Raw genomic sequence first — 14,375 nt, 5'->3', positions numbered from 1 at the left:
AGGGTTCAAAAAAGAACTAGATAAGTTCATGGAGGATAGGTCCATCATTGGCTATTAGCCAGGATGGGCAGGGATGGTATCCCTAGCCTCTGTTTGCCGGAAACTGGGAATGGGTGACAGGGGATGGATCACTTGATGATTATCTGTTCTGTTCATTCCTTCTGGGGCACCTGGCATTGGCCACTGTCGGAAGACAGGATATTGACCTAGATGGACCTTTGGTCTGAACCAGTGTGGCTGTTCTTATGGTCTATCCTGTAGTGTAGGGGAAGAGGGTGAATGGAACATGCCCATCCCTCAACCCCTTGTGCAGCAGCAGGCTAAAATTCCTATCTATAGTAGTAGTTGAGAGTTCTAGAAGCAGGACAGACTACAATGCCAACAGCTGCATTGTGGCACTGAAGGGGGTTAGGGTTGGTCTGTGTTGCCTACCAGTTGAGGCATGTGGACAGGTCCCTCATATGTTGCATTCAGCATCTTGCACTAGCAGAGGATCTATGCTAATCCTTTTTATTTTATTTTAAAGGACAAGCAGTGTGCATCCCACCATATGCCTGCCCTGAGACATCTGTATGTTTTTGAAATCTAATCCTCTGCCAGTACCTCTCTGCTCTTCACACCCAGCCCAAGCGTAACTCCAGTTTGTAAGGGCAGAGTTTTGCCATAAGTGATCAGATGTTGTGGAAAATATGCATTTCCAACACCTTGGAGTTGGTGACTAGAAGTGAGACTTCCTACTGGAGCAAATGTGTAAAAGGGAACACATTTAAAGAATGCATTTTCACATGTTCCATTTCATATGATTTCAGTAAAGGCATTCACTGTCCACTTCCTCTCCTTGATCCTTAGTGGAGTCTTCTTGAAATTTATCTATCTTGTAAATAATTGAGTTTGTGACGACAGACTTATGACTTCCCTTTTTAAGTTGTTGTTTCAATACAATTTTGGCCACTGCTTGCATCACTATACGTTTGAAAAATGTATTTCCGACAGGAGTTGAGTCACAAGCGTCTTGGTGATTTAGCTGTGGTTGTCAGCTGCATATCTGTTGGTGACTGTTTTCTGCTGCAAGTGCTGACTCCAAATGGGAGGTGTAATGTAGATATCTGTTTTCTCTTCCTACTTATTTTGACCTCATTCAGTCAGAGAAACTTTCTTTAGCAAAAATTTGCAACAACAGAAGGCTTGACATTGTATCTCTTTTGTAAGCCAAAAATAAGTTATAACATTTCTTTCCTGTCTCTAGTAAGAAAATCAGCCAGAAAGGATTCCTAAAATCCAGCTTTTGATGTAAAATACCAGTGCAACACCACATGACAGTGCCCTGGCATTTTTAAATCTGAGCGGTCATTCCATAACTACATGGCTATAAGTCAGCCTGCTGTGACACTTCTTGGGACAGTTTAGAGCCTTCATTTTTGACCTTGGCTACCCAAAGTGTTTCTCATCGGTATTCTCTCCCTTCCCTGAGGGTATAGAATTCTTGGTTCTTAGCCTCAGTCAGACAGCATTTGTTCCCCTCAAGGTCATTAAAGTGGATTATTTCATTTAAATAAGAAAATTCAAGAAGGTGAAAATACAGTTGTGAACTGCAACTAAACCTATTTAATCTAAGCAACAGCTATGAAGAGCCACACTAATACTGATCAAGAAAGATTAATTCAAAAGATTAAAGTTGAGGGACAAGGTTTCTTACATGGTAGCAGAGATTCAGAAGTGACCCAGTCAAGGCATGGCTTTCAAAGGAGCTCATTGCTTGTCCTTTCAGAGTCAGTGCTCACCCCAACTGTATTCCTTTCTCTAAGAATTGACCAATCCTTATATAATGCAGACAAACTTTGTTCTTCCCCAAGGTCTGGGCCCCAACTCACCTACTCCTTTCTAATTACTATGGGTATTTGTTTTAACCAGTCTATATCTGTCCAGGTATATTGGGATATGTCCTTTCCCTACTACCTCCTTCCTTCCAACAAAGAGCTGGTTATTAATACAGAAATTATATAGTCTTTCAGTATTTTAATATGTGAAGAACCATGGTGTCATAAGTGTGGCTGCTGGTTTCTAATATTGCTATTTTGTCACCACTAGAGAAAAGAATAAGTGAGTATGAACACGAACATGTGAAGGAGGATAAGGAATTTCCTGTTTTGTGCAGGATAATCTGAAAAAAGTAAGCCTGTTTCTTTAGGTATTTACTGGTGAAGTGTATGCTGAGAGCCTGACACATCCTGTCCTGTCTGCAATGGGACAATAATATTTTTCTCAGCTTCATCTATTAGCCTTATGGTTAGCATTTGAGGGGTGGAAAGGAGAAAGAGGGGAGCGGGCAGGATCAGACTGATAGAATGCAATCTGTCAGGCTACCACAGTGCCCTGCTGGGTTGTGAACCCTCAGGGTCCCAGGAAGATGCTAACACTTCAGATGCTTCACAGATTGCATGGACACAGAGTGAGAAGATATGACATGATAAATGGTTTTGTATGTGCACTCACAAGTGTGGTCATATGTTGCAAGTGCATTTTAAGTTGGCAGTTTAGGCCACTCTCCCCTTCTGAGCCCAAAAAAGTCCCTTTTGGTTCAGAGTGAAATATGTTGAGTGTTTTATTTCCAAGAAAACAGTCAGTTTCCCAGTTTCACTGCCATCCAGATATTACAGCAGAGTTCAGAGCATTCAGCTACCATGGTGATGAGCACAGTGTAAGAACCTTCTCAGACTTGGTCACAAACTTCCTGTAAGCACATAAACACTTAAACACCCCCTGATGAAAGGGTTTGTATACAATGGATTGTAGGATAGGGGATTGGGAAAATGTTATGAGAACAGTATAACTTGGGAGCATATTTAATTTGCGTGTAGTGGTTGCTGGGCCATTTTCACTTTGGACTCAGCAAATGACAAAGCCTCTCGAGTTTTTAGAGCATTCATTTAATATCAGGTCTGGTTTTGAAAAGCTCTAAACAAAAAAAGCACCACATCACTGGTCCTTTTGAGTTGGAGCCACAGATTTGGAGATGTTTTGTTAGAATTTGTATTTTTAAAAGATAGTGTCTCCCAGTTTATCACTTGCCACTGATGCCCTCAAATTTCTTTCTTTTAATCATTCCCTTGGATTTGGAAAAATACTGGTATGTGTTTAAAAACTAGTCTTGCTTAGGAAACGTTTGTATGTTTTTAAGTAGAGTTGAAATACTAGCGAAGATGGAAGTAAAGTACATGTAGTCCCTTTGCCTGTACTCTAAAAGTGAATCGGTAAGGGAAGCATTTGGGGAAGAGGAAGCTTAATACTGTAGTGTTTTGGTCTAAATGATTCTTTCACACACTTTTGTATCTTGTCATTAACATGCTTTAGGAAAGTTTAAAAGGTTATATAACAGGCCTATTACATTTCAAGCTCAAGCTGCTTCACCATATTATGTTTGTTTCAACAACACAATGCCAGCACAATGCTGTCAGAATACACAAATATTCTCCAGAGGCTAGTAGGAAATTGTAAAGTACAGAATCAGTGAGCAACAAAATTCCAGACGTAAACTTTTTTGAAGGTGGTGTAGGTGTATGTTTGTGTCTTTTAGCCAGCAAGCTTTTAGTGTTGGTCCCCATATTGATTACAAAGTCTTGAGGGATCTCTCAGTGAGAATATTTCGTATGAATACAGAACATAAAGCCAATTGAGTATGTAACAAATAAGTAACTTTATCATTCTGACCCATCATCCATATGACAAACCCTTCCAGTGGACTAAATTTAATCCTTAAGTAATAGTGTTTAGTTCTTGCAACAGACCTTCTCTAATGGGCCCAATGTCATTACTGCAAACACTGAGTTTAAGGAACTGACTAATTGCTGATAAATATAGTATGCAGTAGAGTGAAATTCTGACAAGAAAATGTGCAACAACTAACTTAAAATTTAATTAGAAAAGATTGTTTTCTTTATCAGAATAAATGCAGCATTAGATAGCACAGTTAAGTTATACCCATCAAGTAGAAAAAATCAAAGGCAGCATAATGGGGTGGGGTGTATGTGCACGCGTGTGCATATGCACACAAACCTGTCTCAAAGCACTGAGAAAAACTGGAAAAACTATACCTAATAGATTTTTAATAAAAAGGCTACTCTTCTGACTTATTTTCTCCTGTTCTCCTTTGATGGTACCTCCCTTCTTTGTGGCTTCCAAGCTCCGTAATCTTGGTGTCCTGTTTAAAGCTGACCTATCTTTTGATGATCCTTTTGGTTGGATTTTAGTGTAGTTATACCATTTAGACACTTTCCAGGTTGCAGTTCATCTCCCAATCAGATGCTGATGTCCCTATACTGGTTTTTGTCTCAGACTGAACTGTGATGATACAAGATTTGCATGTCTCTGTCTCTGCGGTGGTGTTCTGCCTGGCTTTCAGTGTAGAAGAGACAAGCTAAAGATGACATGCAAGTCCTTAACTCTTGCTTTTGTGGTTTTAAATCAGAATAATATTGAATATTTTGTGCGGTTTGCTAATTAAAACTTTGTTCCTAAGACAAGGCTGTATTGTTAGGCCATGTATTGCAGGAATACATTGGATATTGTATGTAATTTAAAGGAATGAAAATGGCCTGATTGAAAAGCCTAAACAAAAATGACTGAGAACAATCCTCAGTAGTATGTCTGTACATTCCTTACAAAAGAAAGTATCCTTTGTTCCTGTTAATCTGTCTGAAGCCTATGAGTGTTCCGTTCCTCTAAGCACTCAGTTTGCCAACTCCAGGCAGCTGATTATTTTGTTCCTTTCCATATTGAACAAAGTCAGCTCAGTCTTCATTCTCAGTAGAAGTAGAACAAATACTCATCAGCCAATCTCTTTGCTTGCTATTCAGTTACACTTTGGAGCATCAAAGCAGAAAATACTGTAATTATCTGGTGTTGAACACACAATGCAAAAGGGAAAAAAAGTTGCATCTTGAGGGATGAGGTGAGAAATTAATCAACATGATGCAGAAAAGAGGACTTCAGAGAGGAGTAGCTGGAAGCAAACAAGATGAACAGAGATAGTAAAACCTTTTATGACCCAGAAGTAAAAGTGCTTTAAAAATAATTGGTGGAACATAATAGATGTAAAATAAACTGAAGAGATGAGAAAGTAGGAAATCATTTTCAGTATAGATTTCTTAAACAAAAATGTGAAAGCGTAAAGGGAGCAATACAAAAAGATGGTGTTTATCAACTTGCTTCTTTTGGAAGCTGTTTGCTTTTCCTGGCATAGGGCAGCATTCAATCTCATTTATAATTGAGTCACACTAATGATCAGTTACAAAGAACACTGAGATGTATTGTTTAGCGAGAACAAGGAGATTCACCGCTAACTGTAAAGTGTATAGGCTCTTCTGTACAAAGGTGCAACAGGCTCAGGTAGGTAAGGGTAAGGACTTGTTATGCCAGTGCACTGATTCTCAACCTATTTACCATTGTGAGTCGCATGTGTAGCTCTGTGTTGTGTGTACTGCATCCACACAATATATGTACTACCTATATGGCCCTGAGGCTGTCACATGGGCCACAACTGTGTGCTGATTGCGCCGCAAGTGTTCCAAGATTTGAGAACCACTGTGGCATGGTGTTGAAAGGATCCATGGTCTGTTTTTCCCTTAACTGTGACTTTTCTGTACTGCCTGCTGTTTTAGAGTCATAACTCTAAACTTCTGTTATATGCATTTCTTTAAGCCTCTAGATTATTTCTAGTCTATGAACTAAAAAAACCATCTGAGCACCACAATTAAAGCTTAACTACTGGAGTGTAGTCAGATGTAGTGTTTAAAAAAAAAAAAAAAAAAAAAACCAGTGTGTGCATGAATCACAAAAAGGTTTTATGAATTAGAACAATCATGTAGTATTTTAAAATAATTTTTATGGTATCAAAACCAAAAAGCGAACACTAGCTTAGTTTACCGCACCACTCTTTTTTAAAAAAAAGTATCTTTAGCAAATCCCTAAATGTTTGTGTTTTGAATCATTTTACCAGTTTTCACTCTTTAAATTTTTCTGATTTCTTTTCAACCCTTGCCTCTCCCCTTTTTTAATTCATTTATTTTTGTTGCAGCTGTTGCCCATCTTACCTCTTAGCCCTGTGTTAGAGCAGTTCAGCCTATTAAAATAGTGCCTAAGCGCTAAACAAGGTAGTCTGCACCTGCAAAGAATTGCCTATAGTGGTTTCCGTGGTCCTAGGAAGCTCTTTTAGGTTTTCCTTATTTGTGTTAGTGTTTCCTTGTCGTGTCTGGTTTTAGAGGAAGAGGGCATTGGTAAATAGGTGGGTCTCGGAAAGAGTTCTGAAGACAGCTACGTTTTGACTCCAAAAGCAAACAGGAAATGAAAGTCAACAGCCTGAAAATAGTTTTCCTTCCTCCCTCCCAAATCCCTATCTATAAATATACTTTTACAAACAATTAAATATTGCATAGGGAGTGTGATCCAAGAAGCTTCATATCAACAACAAAAATGTAAATAGAAAATATCTGTGCAAGTGTTTCCTTGTTTAAAGGGCACCCTTCTTAATCTGTAAGGCATATTATTTATCTTGTAAAATTAAGCTCCTGTCCAGCCCAAATTTATAAGATTAGCAGAAGCACGTGACCATAATCTCTGAGTTAAATCAGGACTGTTGGTATGTAAATAGTTATATGCTATTATGGAAGGTATTATGGATAAAATTTCCGAAAGCACCTAAGTGACCTAGGGTAATATTTTCAATAATGTCTATGTTCTTAAACATAATTACAAACTGATAAATGGTACACTGAAATGATTAGAGAGATGGCTGTCTTTGCACTCAGGGAAAGCTGTTAGTGTAAGGAATGGGTTTTGAGACCTTTTTATTTCACCTCTGGGTAGTGCGTTGGAAACCCTCCAGACAGCTCAGTGAAATGCTGATAATTACACAGTGGGTTTTTTAATCCTTCAGCACATCATGTGTGTTCAGGTATTCTTGTGGTCAGAGTCTCTTTAAGATTGTATGTTCCTTTTGTTGTTAAAGGGAGGATGATCAATGCACATTGTCATCCACTTCCCTCCAAAAGCAGGGAAGAGGAGGGAAAAAGTGTTTCTTGTGCACTGTTTAAATTAACCCCTGGATTAGGTCAATATTGACCATGTATTTCAAACAGGACAATACATGAAATCCTCTAATACTTGGTTTGCTATGAAACTTGCTGTCTTGAAAACAATCTGTTTCTTAGTAGTAATTTCAGAAAAGTGAAGATGCAAGGCCCCTGCTGTTTCTACCAAATGCATAAGATCAAGACGATGGCTTGCTGGCATTTGTAAATACAACTGTGCCAGAAAAGAAAAAGCCCACAAGAGGGACAGAATCTGTATAGTCCATAGAATTACTCTTGATTAAACTTTTGTTCTTTCTTCCTCCTCTATACATCTTTGTAGGCATATGAAAGAAGATTTCCTACATGTCCTCTAATCCCAATGTTTGTAGCTAGTGACACTGTGAATGAATTCAAGAGTGAGGATGGAGCTGTCCATGTGATAGAAAGGCGTTGTAAACTGGATATAGATGCACCCCGGTTATTGAAAAAGGTAACTAAACAATTTTAAAATGGCTTTTATCCTAATTTTCTTGATACCAACCCACAAAAATGGAAATCTTTAACAAAATCTGTGGTAATCTTTCTCAGATTGCAGGAGTAGATTATGTTTACTTTGTCCAGAAGAACTCCTTGAACAGACAAGATCGGACTTTGCACATAGAGGCCTACAATGAAACCTTTTCTAACAGAGTCATCATTAATGAGCACTGCTGTTACACAGTGAGTAACACAGAGAATTTAACAGTTGTACAGATTGGGTTTGGTTGGCATTGACATTCAGCACTCATAACCAGAAGCTGGATTATTTTTGGCTTCTCCTAAAAATCAGAATTATTAGTGTGCCATGGGTGTTGCTGTTAGTGTTAAAAGTAATCAACACATGTGAAAACCCTGATGCAAATTTGTTTTGTCCATTGGGCATATTCCCACATTACAAAAGACAGACATTTGACAGACTCTGCTTGTGAGAAGCCAAAGTCTGTAATAGCAGAGTTGTGGCATGTCATGATTGATGATGCCCTGGCAGAACTGTTGAAGAGAAGCTTGCACATCACTTGGTCACTTTCCGCATAGTGCTAGCCAGTGCTACAATTGTATTATTGTCAAGTGCGCTACAATTTAAGTGTTCAAGATTATAATTTTAATCTAGATTTTTTCTATCCTAGCTGTTTCTGTTTATGAGATGCTGACATGCTTTTAGTGCAAAGCACTTGTAGCATAATGATAGATTTGTTTAAGAAGTGAAGTCAGAGAGCTAGCTGTTGCCATGCTCGCAGTTCCTTTATAGGTTGTAAAATACCCCTACTCTGATATGAGACACAAATGAAATAAAGCACAATTGTAATGTATGAATAAAGCTTGGAATGGACCTTGGAGGTCAAATCTAAACTAGCAAATGCAGCCACTCGTTTACATTGCAGCACTTTCTGTAAATAAGTGCTTTCTGGTTGCAGAACATGTTTAAAAGGACGCTGGAAATGTTGAAATCTAGTTAACTTCAAAATATTAGTTAAAAGTAGTTTCAAGTACTGCATCTGCCCCTGGGTCTCACTGCAACTTTTTTAAAAATTTAGAAGTATTTTTCTGTCTGCACTTGCCATGGGAAAGTTCCATATAAACAGGAGAAACATTCTATAGAAAAATGCACAACGTAATCCAGCTCAAATAGAGACGCTCTTTTTCTTTAATCTTCCTTTTATAGTAGTCTTAGGTAGTACTGTATTTGTAACAAAGATAGGTTAAGTGTAAAGTCAGAAGTATAATTTAAAAATCAGATCCCTTTTAAGAAACCTTGTCTTTTTTTTTAAATCAGTTGTATTGATTTAGCTATGTAAATAAACATTATTTCAGCATGCTTCTCTGCTTCATGTTAGCGTGCTTTATGCTTGTGTTGGATGTTCAAGCCACTTAACATCAGTTTTCTCACCCTGTGAATATGAGAAGGAACACACTTTTATAACCAACTCATTATGAAACCTGTTAGACTGTGAAATAGCTTCCAAAGGAAGAGTTAGAAGCCCCATGATTTGAAACATTAAGCACTAAACTGGATTAGGTGCTGGAATAATCCTGCTCTAGCCAGGGTTAGACTAAATGACCTTAATAGGTTTCAAACATGGGATATTACCCAATACATAAATAAATGGTCACAACAAATAAATTCCAGTATGTCATGGGAGAAAAAACTAAAAGGGCCAATGACACAATTCTCTCAAATCAGACTTGTTCTGACTTTTTTTTATGCCACTGAGTTGAGAACCAAAGCTGTAGAATCCATACACACTTTTCTTTCCGATGTGGAGGCGCCACACTGCTGCTTTTCTCTTGGGTGGCAGTGTGGACTAAAACCAGTTACCAGCGCACTCAGCTGCTTATGATATAAGACGAGAAGAAAATCAGGAATGTACTTGAAGTTTGAAAGGGCTGTGGGGGAAGGCATTCTGTACAGTCTGTAAAATCTGGCTCATTCAGGCTGGTAACTGGAATAGAGGTCATACTCTTTTCTGTAGTGCAAACACTTTTTTTTTTTAATCCAGAAGAGATTATGCCACTAGCTAGGTCAGTGGTTCTCAAACTTTTATACTGGTGACCCCCTTCAAATAGCAAGCCTCTGAGTGTGATCCCCCAACCCCTTATAAATTAAAAACTCTTTTTAATATATTTAACACCATTATAAATGCTGGATGCAAAGCGGGGTTTGGGGTGGAGGCTGACAGCTCGTAATAAACTGCATGACAGCATGTAATAAACTCACGACCCCCTGAGGGGTCCCGACCCCCAGTTTCAGAACCCCTGACCTAGGTAGTAAGTGGTGCTAATGTGTTGCAGTATTGTTGGTAGTAAATAATCCAAGAGGGAAGCATTGCAAATCTTGTGGATGTGCAGATCCTGTGCCTCTGACTTGGAGAGCAGTGTTTTTCCTCTTAGTTATTATTAAAAGGGAAAATGTGCCATGATGGCTTTTGCAGAGACAATATGAAGGTTCCTTCTTTTCTTGTTGACTAAGCTTTACCTTTTTCAATCTGCATTTTGCAAAGGGACCAGAGGTTTCAAATTCCATTTACAGGACAAAACAAACTTAAATATGGAATTTTGACGATCCAAATGCTTGTATGAGAAAATGTACAGTATGCAAAGAGTAACCAAAACATGTTGTCTCTGCTGTCCTCCACCAATAGGTTCACCCTGACAATGAAGACTGGACCTGTTTTGAACAGTCAGCAAGCCTGGACATCAAGTCTTTCTTTGGCTTTGAAAGCACAGTGGAAAAGATTGCCATGAAACAGTACACCAGCAATATTAAAAAGGTAAACATACAGTCATGACATAGATGCCTGGCTCTAGTTAGATTTAAACCCTGAAATGTAGCTTCTGCTACTTAACAGGCTGGTTGTGCACAGAAAACTAAATTACATGGCTTTTAGAGCAGGGTGTTGTGAAGTGTGTGTAGAAAGCAATCTGGGGGTCTCTTGGGATGCTTGACTGCCTTTTGTTGCATTTCCAAACAGGTCCTGTTCGTATCTAAGTGGAAATTTTATTGGCTAAAACATATTTTTGTTTCAAAGGGGAAGGAAATAATAGAGTATTACCTGAAGCAGATGGAGGAAGAAGGGGTAATGTTTGTTCCTCGTTGGACTCCTCCAGTTATGTATAAGCTGGAGAACAGCACATCTCACTTAGCACGGCCAGTTTCTCCTGCTATCAACATACCAGATGCTGCCACAAAGGAGGGACTGAACAATAAGGAAGTGCTCAACACCTCCAGCAGCCCATCAGAGCCCACAGCAGGAACACCTGATGGTACATTTGGCATCTCTTGTATGGCCTGTTTGACTTCTCATTTTTAGCTAGGTTATTTGAAATGCTTGTAGACACCTCTGCTGAGGACCCTCACATTAGTTTTTGGTTCATTAGTATTGATGTTGGTGCTGACCAGTTCTGGGAGGCGCCCCCTCCTCCCCTCCCATTTAACATTCATCTATCTGGGTGCTGGATAAGTGGGCTGGTAGCTGATCCTGTGATCGAGTAAAGGCCAGCATTTAAAAAAAAATCACACTAAGGATTGATGGAGAGCAATAGTTTAGATTCCCAGGGAAGGAAGTAGAGAGCTCACCAAAAATCAACCCCATTCCATTGCAAATGGATTGAAATTAGTAGAGGAAAAACAATTCACTTGTAAAATATTAGCTAAAGTGGAAGTTTCTTTTTTTCTTAGACCCAATAGTTCAGACATTGTCATTTTAATTCAACTGAATGTAGTTAAGGCTGACAAATATGAGCGGCGTTGACTGGAAATAAGAACACGGGTTCTTCCACTTCAAGTACTTGCACATAAGATCAGTTGTTAATTGACCTAGCAATTAGTAACTGCTGTAATAGTGTGTAAATCCCATTTCAGACAAACTCGACGCAGACTACATCAAGCGGTACCTGGGTGACTTGACTCCATTGCAAGAAAGCTGCCTCATCCGACTTCGACAGTGGCTCCAGGAAACGCACAAGGGCAAAGTAAGAAACTAGTCACCAGTTTTAGCTTTCTGTGTTTCAGAGAAGTGCACAATGCACAAGATGGACTTGACTGAATTAACCAGAATGTGAATAATCCAGCCCAGCGGACTGACAGCCAAGCAGTTTCACAAGTCTGCCTTGTATTAAAATGACCCCATTTCTTATGTCTGTAGTTATTGTGGAGTGACTGTGTCTAATCCTCAGATCTACTTCCCTGACTGATTGTTGAATCCAATTATTTTAAGATGTGGTGGGGAAAGCATGAGCAGTCTTGAAATTCTATAAGATTTTAAAAGTTATGAAACACAATTTAACCAGTCTCTTCTGTATTTCCTGTGGAAACATACTCTGTTGCAGAAGGGTTTTATAACCAAGAGGGATCTAACCATAAATTATACAATAGCATTGTGTTCCACATATAGAATGTCCCAGTTTTCACATGTTAAAAGCTCACAGATATTTGCGTGGGGTGAATTAAGGAAGCGTGATCATATTGGGTTTTTATAACCTTAAAAGCAGGTTGCCCATTATTCCAGAGGGTTTGGGAGGAGCCTAGAGTAAATGCTTGAACAGAATTTTTTTGCTACTTAGAGTTTGAAACAAGAAATAAGTAAGTCATGGGATCAGTTCAAAAACTAAGGCGGCCCAGTGACTGTGCAACAGTGTACTTATCTACCCCGTGGGAGAGTCAAGTTCTGTAACCATGGAGCTAACCAAAAGGGCACTTTTCTCTCCTTACTCTTTTTTGCTGTCCTTGTTCAGGGATTTTTTTTTTTAAAGTGATGTTCTGGTAAGTTTGTAATTGTCTTCCTTTAATTAGTAGTGCAATTCAATCTCTGTATTTGCATTCAAGTTTATATAAATTGGCTCTCTTCAATGTCAAAGTTTCAAACTTTAATCAGTCCTTATTTTCCAATAGATCCCAAAGGATGAACATATTTTACGATTCTTGCGTGCCCGGGACTTCAATATTGACAAAGCCAGAGAGATTCTTTGCCAGTCACTAACATGGCGTAAACAGCACCAGGTGGACTATATTCTGGATACCTGGAACCCTCCACAAGTACTTCAAGATTACTATGCAGGAGGTTGGCATCACCATGACAAAGGTACGTTTTATATTACTAGATACTAGTGGGCACTTTAACAAAGTTATTTAATTCTGATTATAAACGCCTGCCAAATGTGTGGTGTGAGAGTGTGGGTAGTACCTTCATACTACATTGTACTTGCTTGCAGTTAAGTTAGAGTGGTTTGCAAGTGAGAGCAGGCAAACTGACAGGACTCCTGGGTCCTGTTCCTAGCTCTGACTGTAATTTTGGTCAAATCATTAGCTTTTCTGAGGCATTTGTAAAATTGGTAAATCTACTCAAGAGAGCTCTTGTGAGAGTTATTAATCATATTTTACAGCACTCTGAGTTAGTTGGGTAAAAGGGGCTATAAAAATGCTGAGTATTAATTACTTTCCTGTGGTTGGGGATTAAAAATATATGCAAATAAGCATACCTTTTTAATCAGCTTATTTCTGCTGTCAGAGACAATTGCTTATGGTGGAGCCAATATTTGGCATCACCGTTTCAGTGATAGGAATTGTGATGTTACAAACACAAAATAGAGCAGGTTCATAAAGAGGAAAACGGCTTCTTATTTATTCTGTGTAATGGGTTATAGTCACATCCACAGAACTTAAGGATTCAGGCCCAGCTGCTGAAAGACACCACCCAACTTGCCCCTGCTGTGCACTGGTCTTGTTGAAAAGTTGTGGAATCCCTCTTCCTCACCCTACCTGTAACTGGAGGGAGGGTTTCCATCCAGTTGTTCAGCTTGGAAAGGGAGTAATCTGACTGCAAGCCGCCTGTGCTCTGATTTGTCTTTACCTGCTACCCAGCACTATTCCCTTTAGCCCTTCCTGCTACTGTAAGCATATGAAATAGTACAGGAGGCTGCTAGTAATAGCTGGCTACCATTAATAGTGGCCATGAGGGAGAGAAGATAGGCTTAACCACTGCAAAGCTGAGCTGGGTGCGTGGATGGGTGTCCATCAACTCTGTGGGTTGTACAGATTTTAGGAAGGAAATTGGGGATATGTTCCTAGATTTTTAAGAGAAGGACTTTGTTTCCTATTTCCCTCTTGCATACATCTAGGGTCCCCCCAATAACTAGGAAGGAAGCAGATAAAAGTCTGAAGGTTGTTAGATTATAGTATATCAACTTTCCTGAGTGAGACAGAGGGTCTTCAGCCTTATCCTTGAATTCCCTTTGCTCTCTTGTCAATGTGTAAACTCTGCAGAGAGTTTCTCAGGCCTGGTCTACACTAAGAAGGGGGTTCGAATTAGGGTACGCAAATTCAGCTACGTGAATAGCGTAGCTGAATTCGAAGTACCCTAATTCGAACAATTCACCCGTCCACACGCGGCGGGGTCGAACTCCGCAGCTCCCCCGTCGACTCCGCCAACTCCTTCTGACGAGGTGGAGTACTGGAGTCGACCGCGGCGCTTCCGGAGTTCGAATTATCGCGTCTAGATCAGACGCGATAGTTCGAACTCCAAAAAGTCGAACTCTCCGCGTCGAACTGGCAGGTAAGTGTAGACGTACCCTCAGTTTGAAATCTGTTAATGTTACCACTTTAAAGCCTGGGGATAGGTTACTTTTAAATCTCTCCTTACCAGTTCCCCTCCTTCCTCTCGCACACACAAAGTGTGTTCCAGAATTCAGCTGAGTGGATTCTTTAGTTGCAGAGCTATAGCTGTGTTGGTCCCAAGATATTAGAGAGGCTGAGATCATATCTTTTATTGGGCC

General features: G+C 39.5%; 1 protein-coding gene across 1 annotated transcript in view; it reads left to right on the top strand.

Moving 5' to 3' along the window:
* SEC14L1 (SEC14 like lipid binding 1) overlaps positions 1 to 14,375 on the top strand; it is a 59,800-nt gene that overhangs the window by 26,215 nt on the left and 19,210 nt on the right. Inside the window, exons 3-8 of the mRNA XM_044983149.1 lie at positions 7,408 to 7,557; positions 7,656 to 7,787; positions 10,247 to 10,375; positions 10,634 to 10,868; positions 11,467 to 11,576; positions 12,496 to 12,685. Of these exons, the coding sequence (XP_044839084.1) occupies positions 7,408 to 7,557; positions 7,656 to 7,787; positions 10,247 to 10,375; positions 10,634 to 10,868; positions 11,467 to 11,576; positions 12,496 to 12,685 (946 nt within the window). The remainder of the gene's footprint in view (positions 1 to 7,407; positions 7,558 to 7,655; positions 7,788 to 10,246; positions 10,376 to 10,633; positions 10,869 to 11,466; positions 11,577 to 12,495; positions 12,686 to 14,375) is intronic.

The sequence above is a fragment of the Mauremys mutica genome, chromosome 12 (assembly GCF_020497125.1).
Source record: "Mauremys mutica isolate MM-2020 ecotype Southern chromosome 12, ASM2049712v1, whole genome shotgun sequence".
In the NCBI taxonomy this organism is placed as follows: Eukaryota; Metazoa; Chordata; order Testudines; family Geoemydidae; genus Mauremys; species Mauremys mutica.
This window is presented reverse-complemented; position numbering and strand designations above follow the sequence as displayed.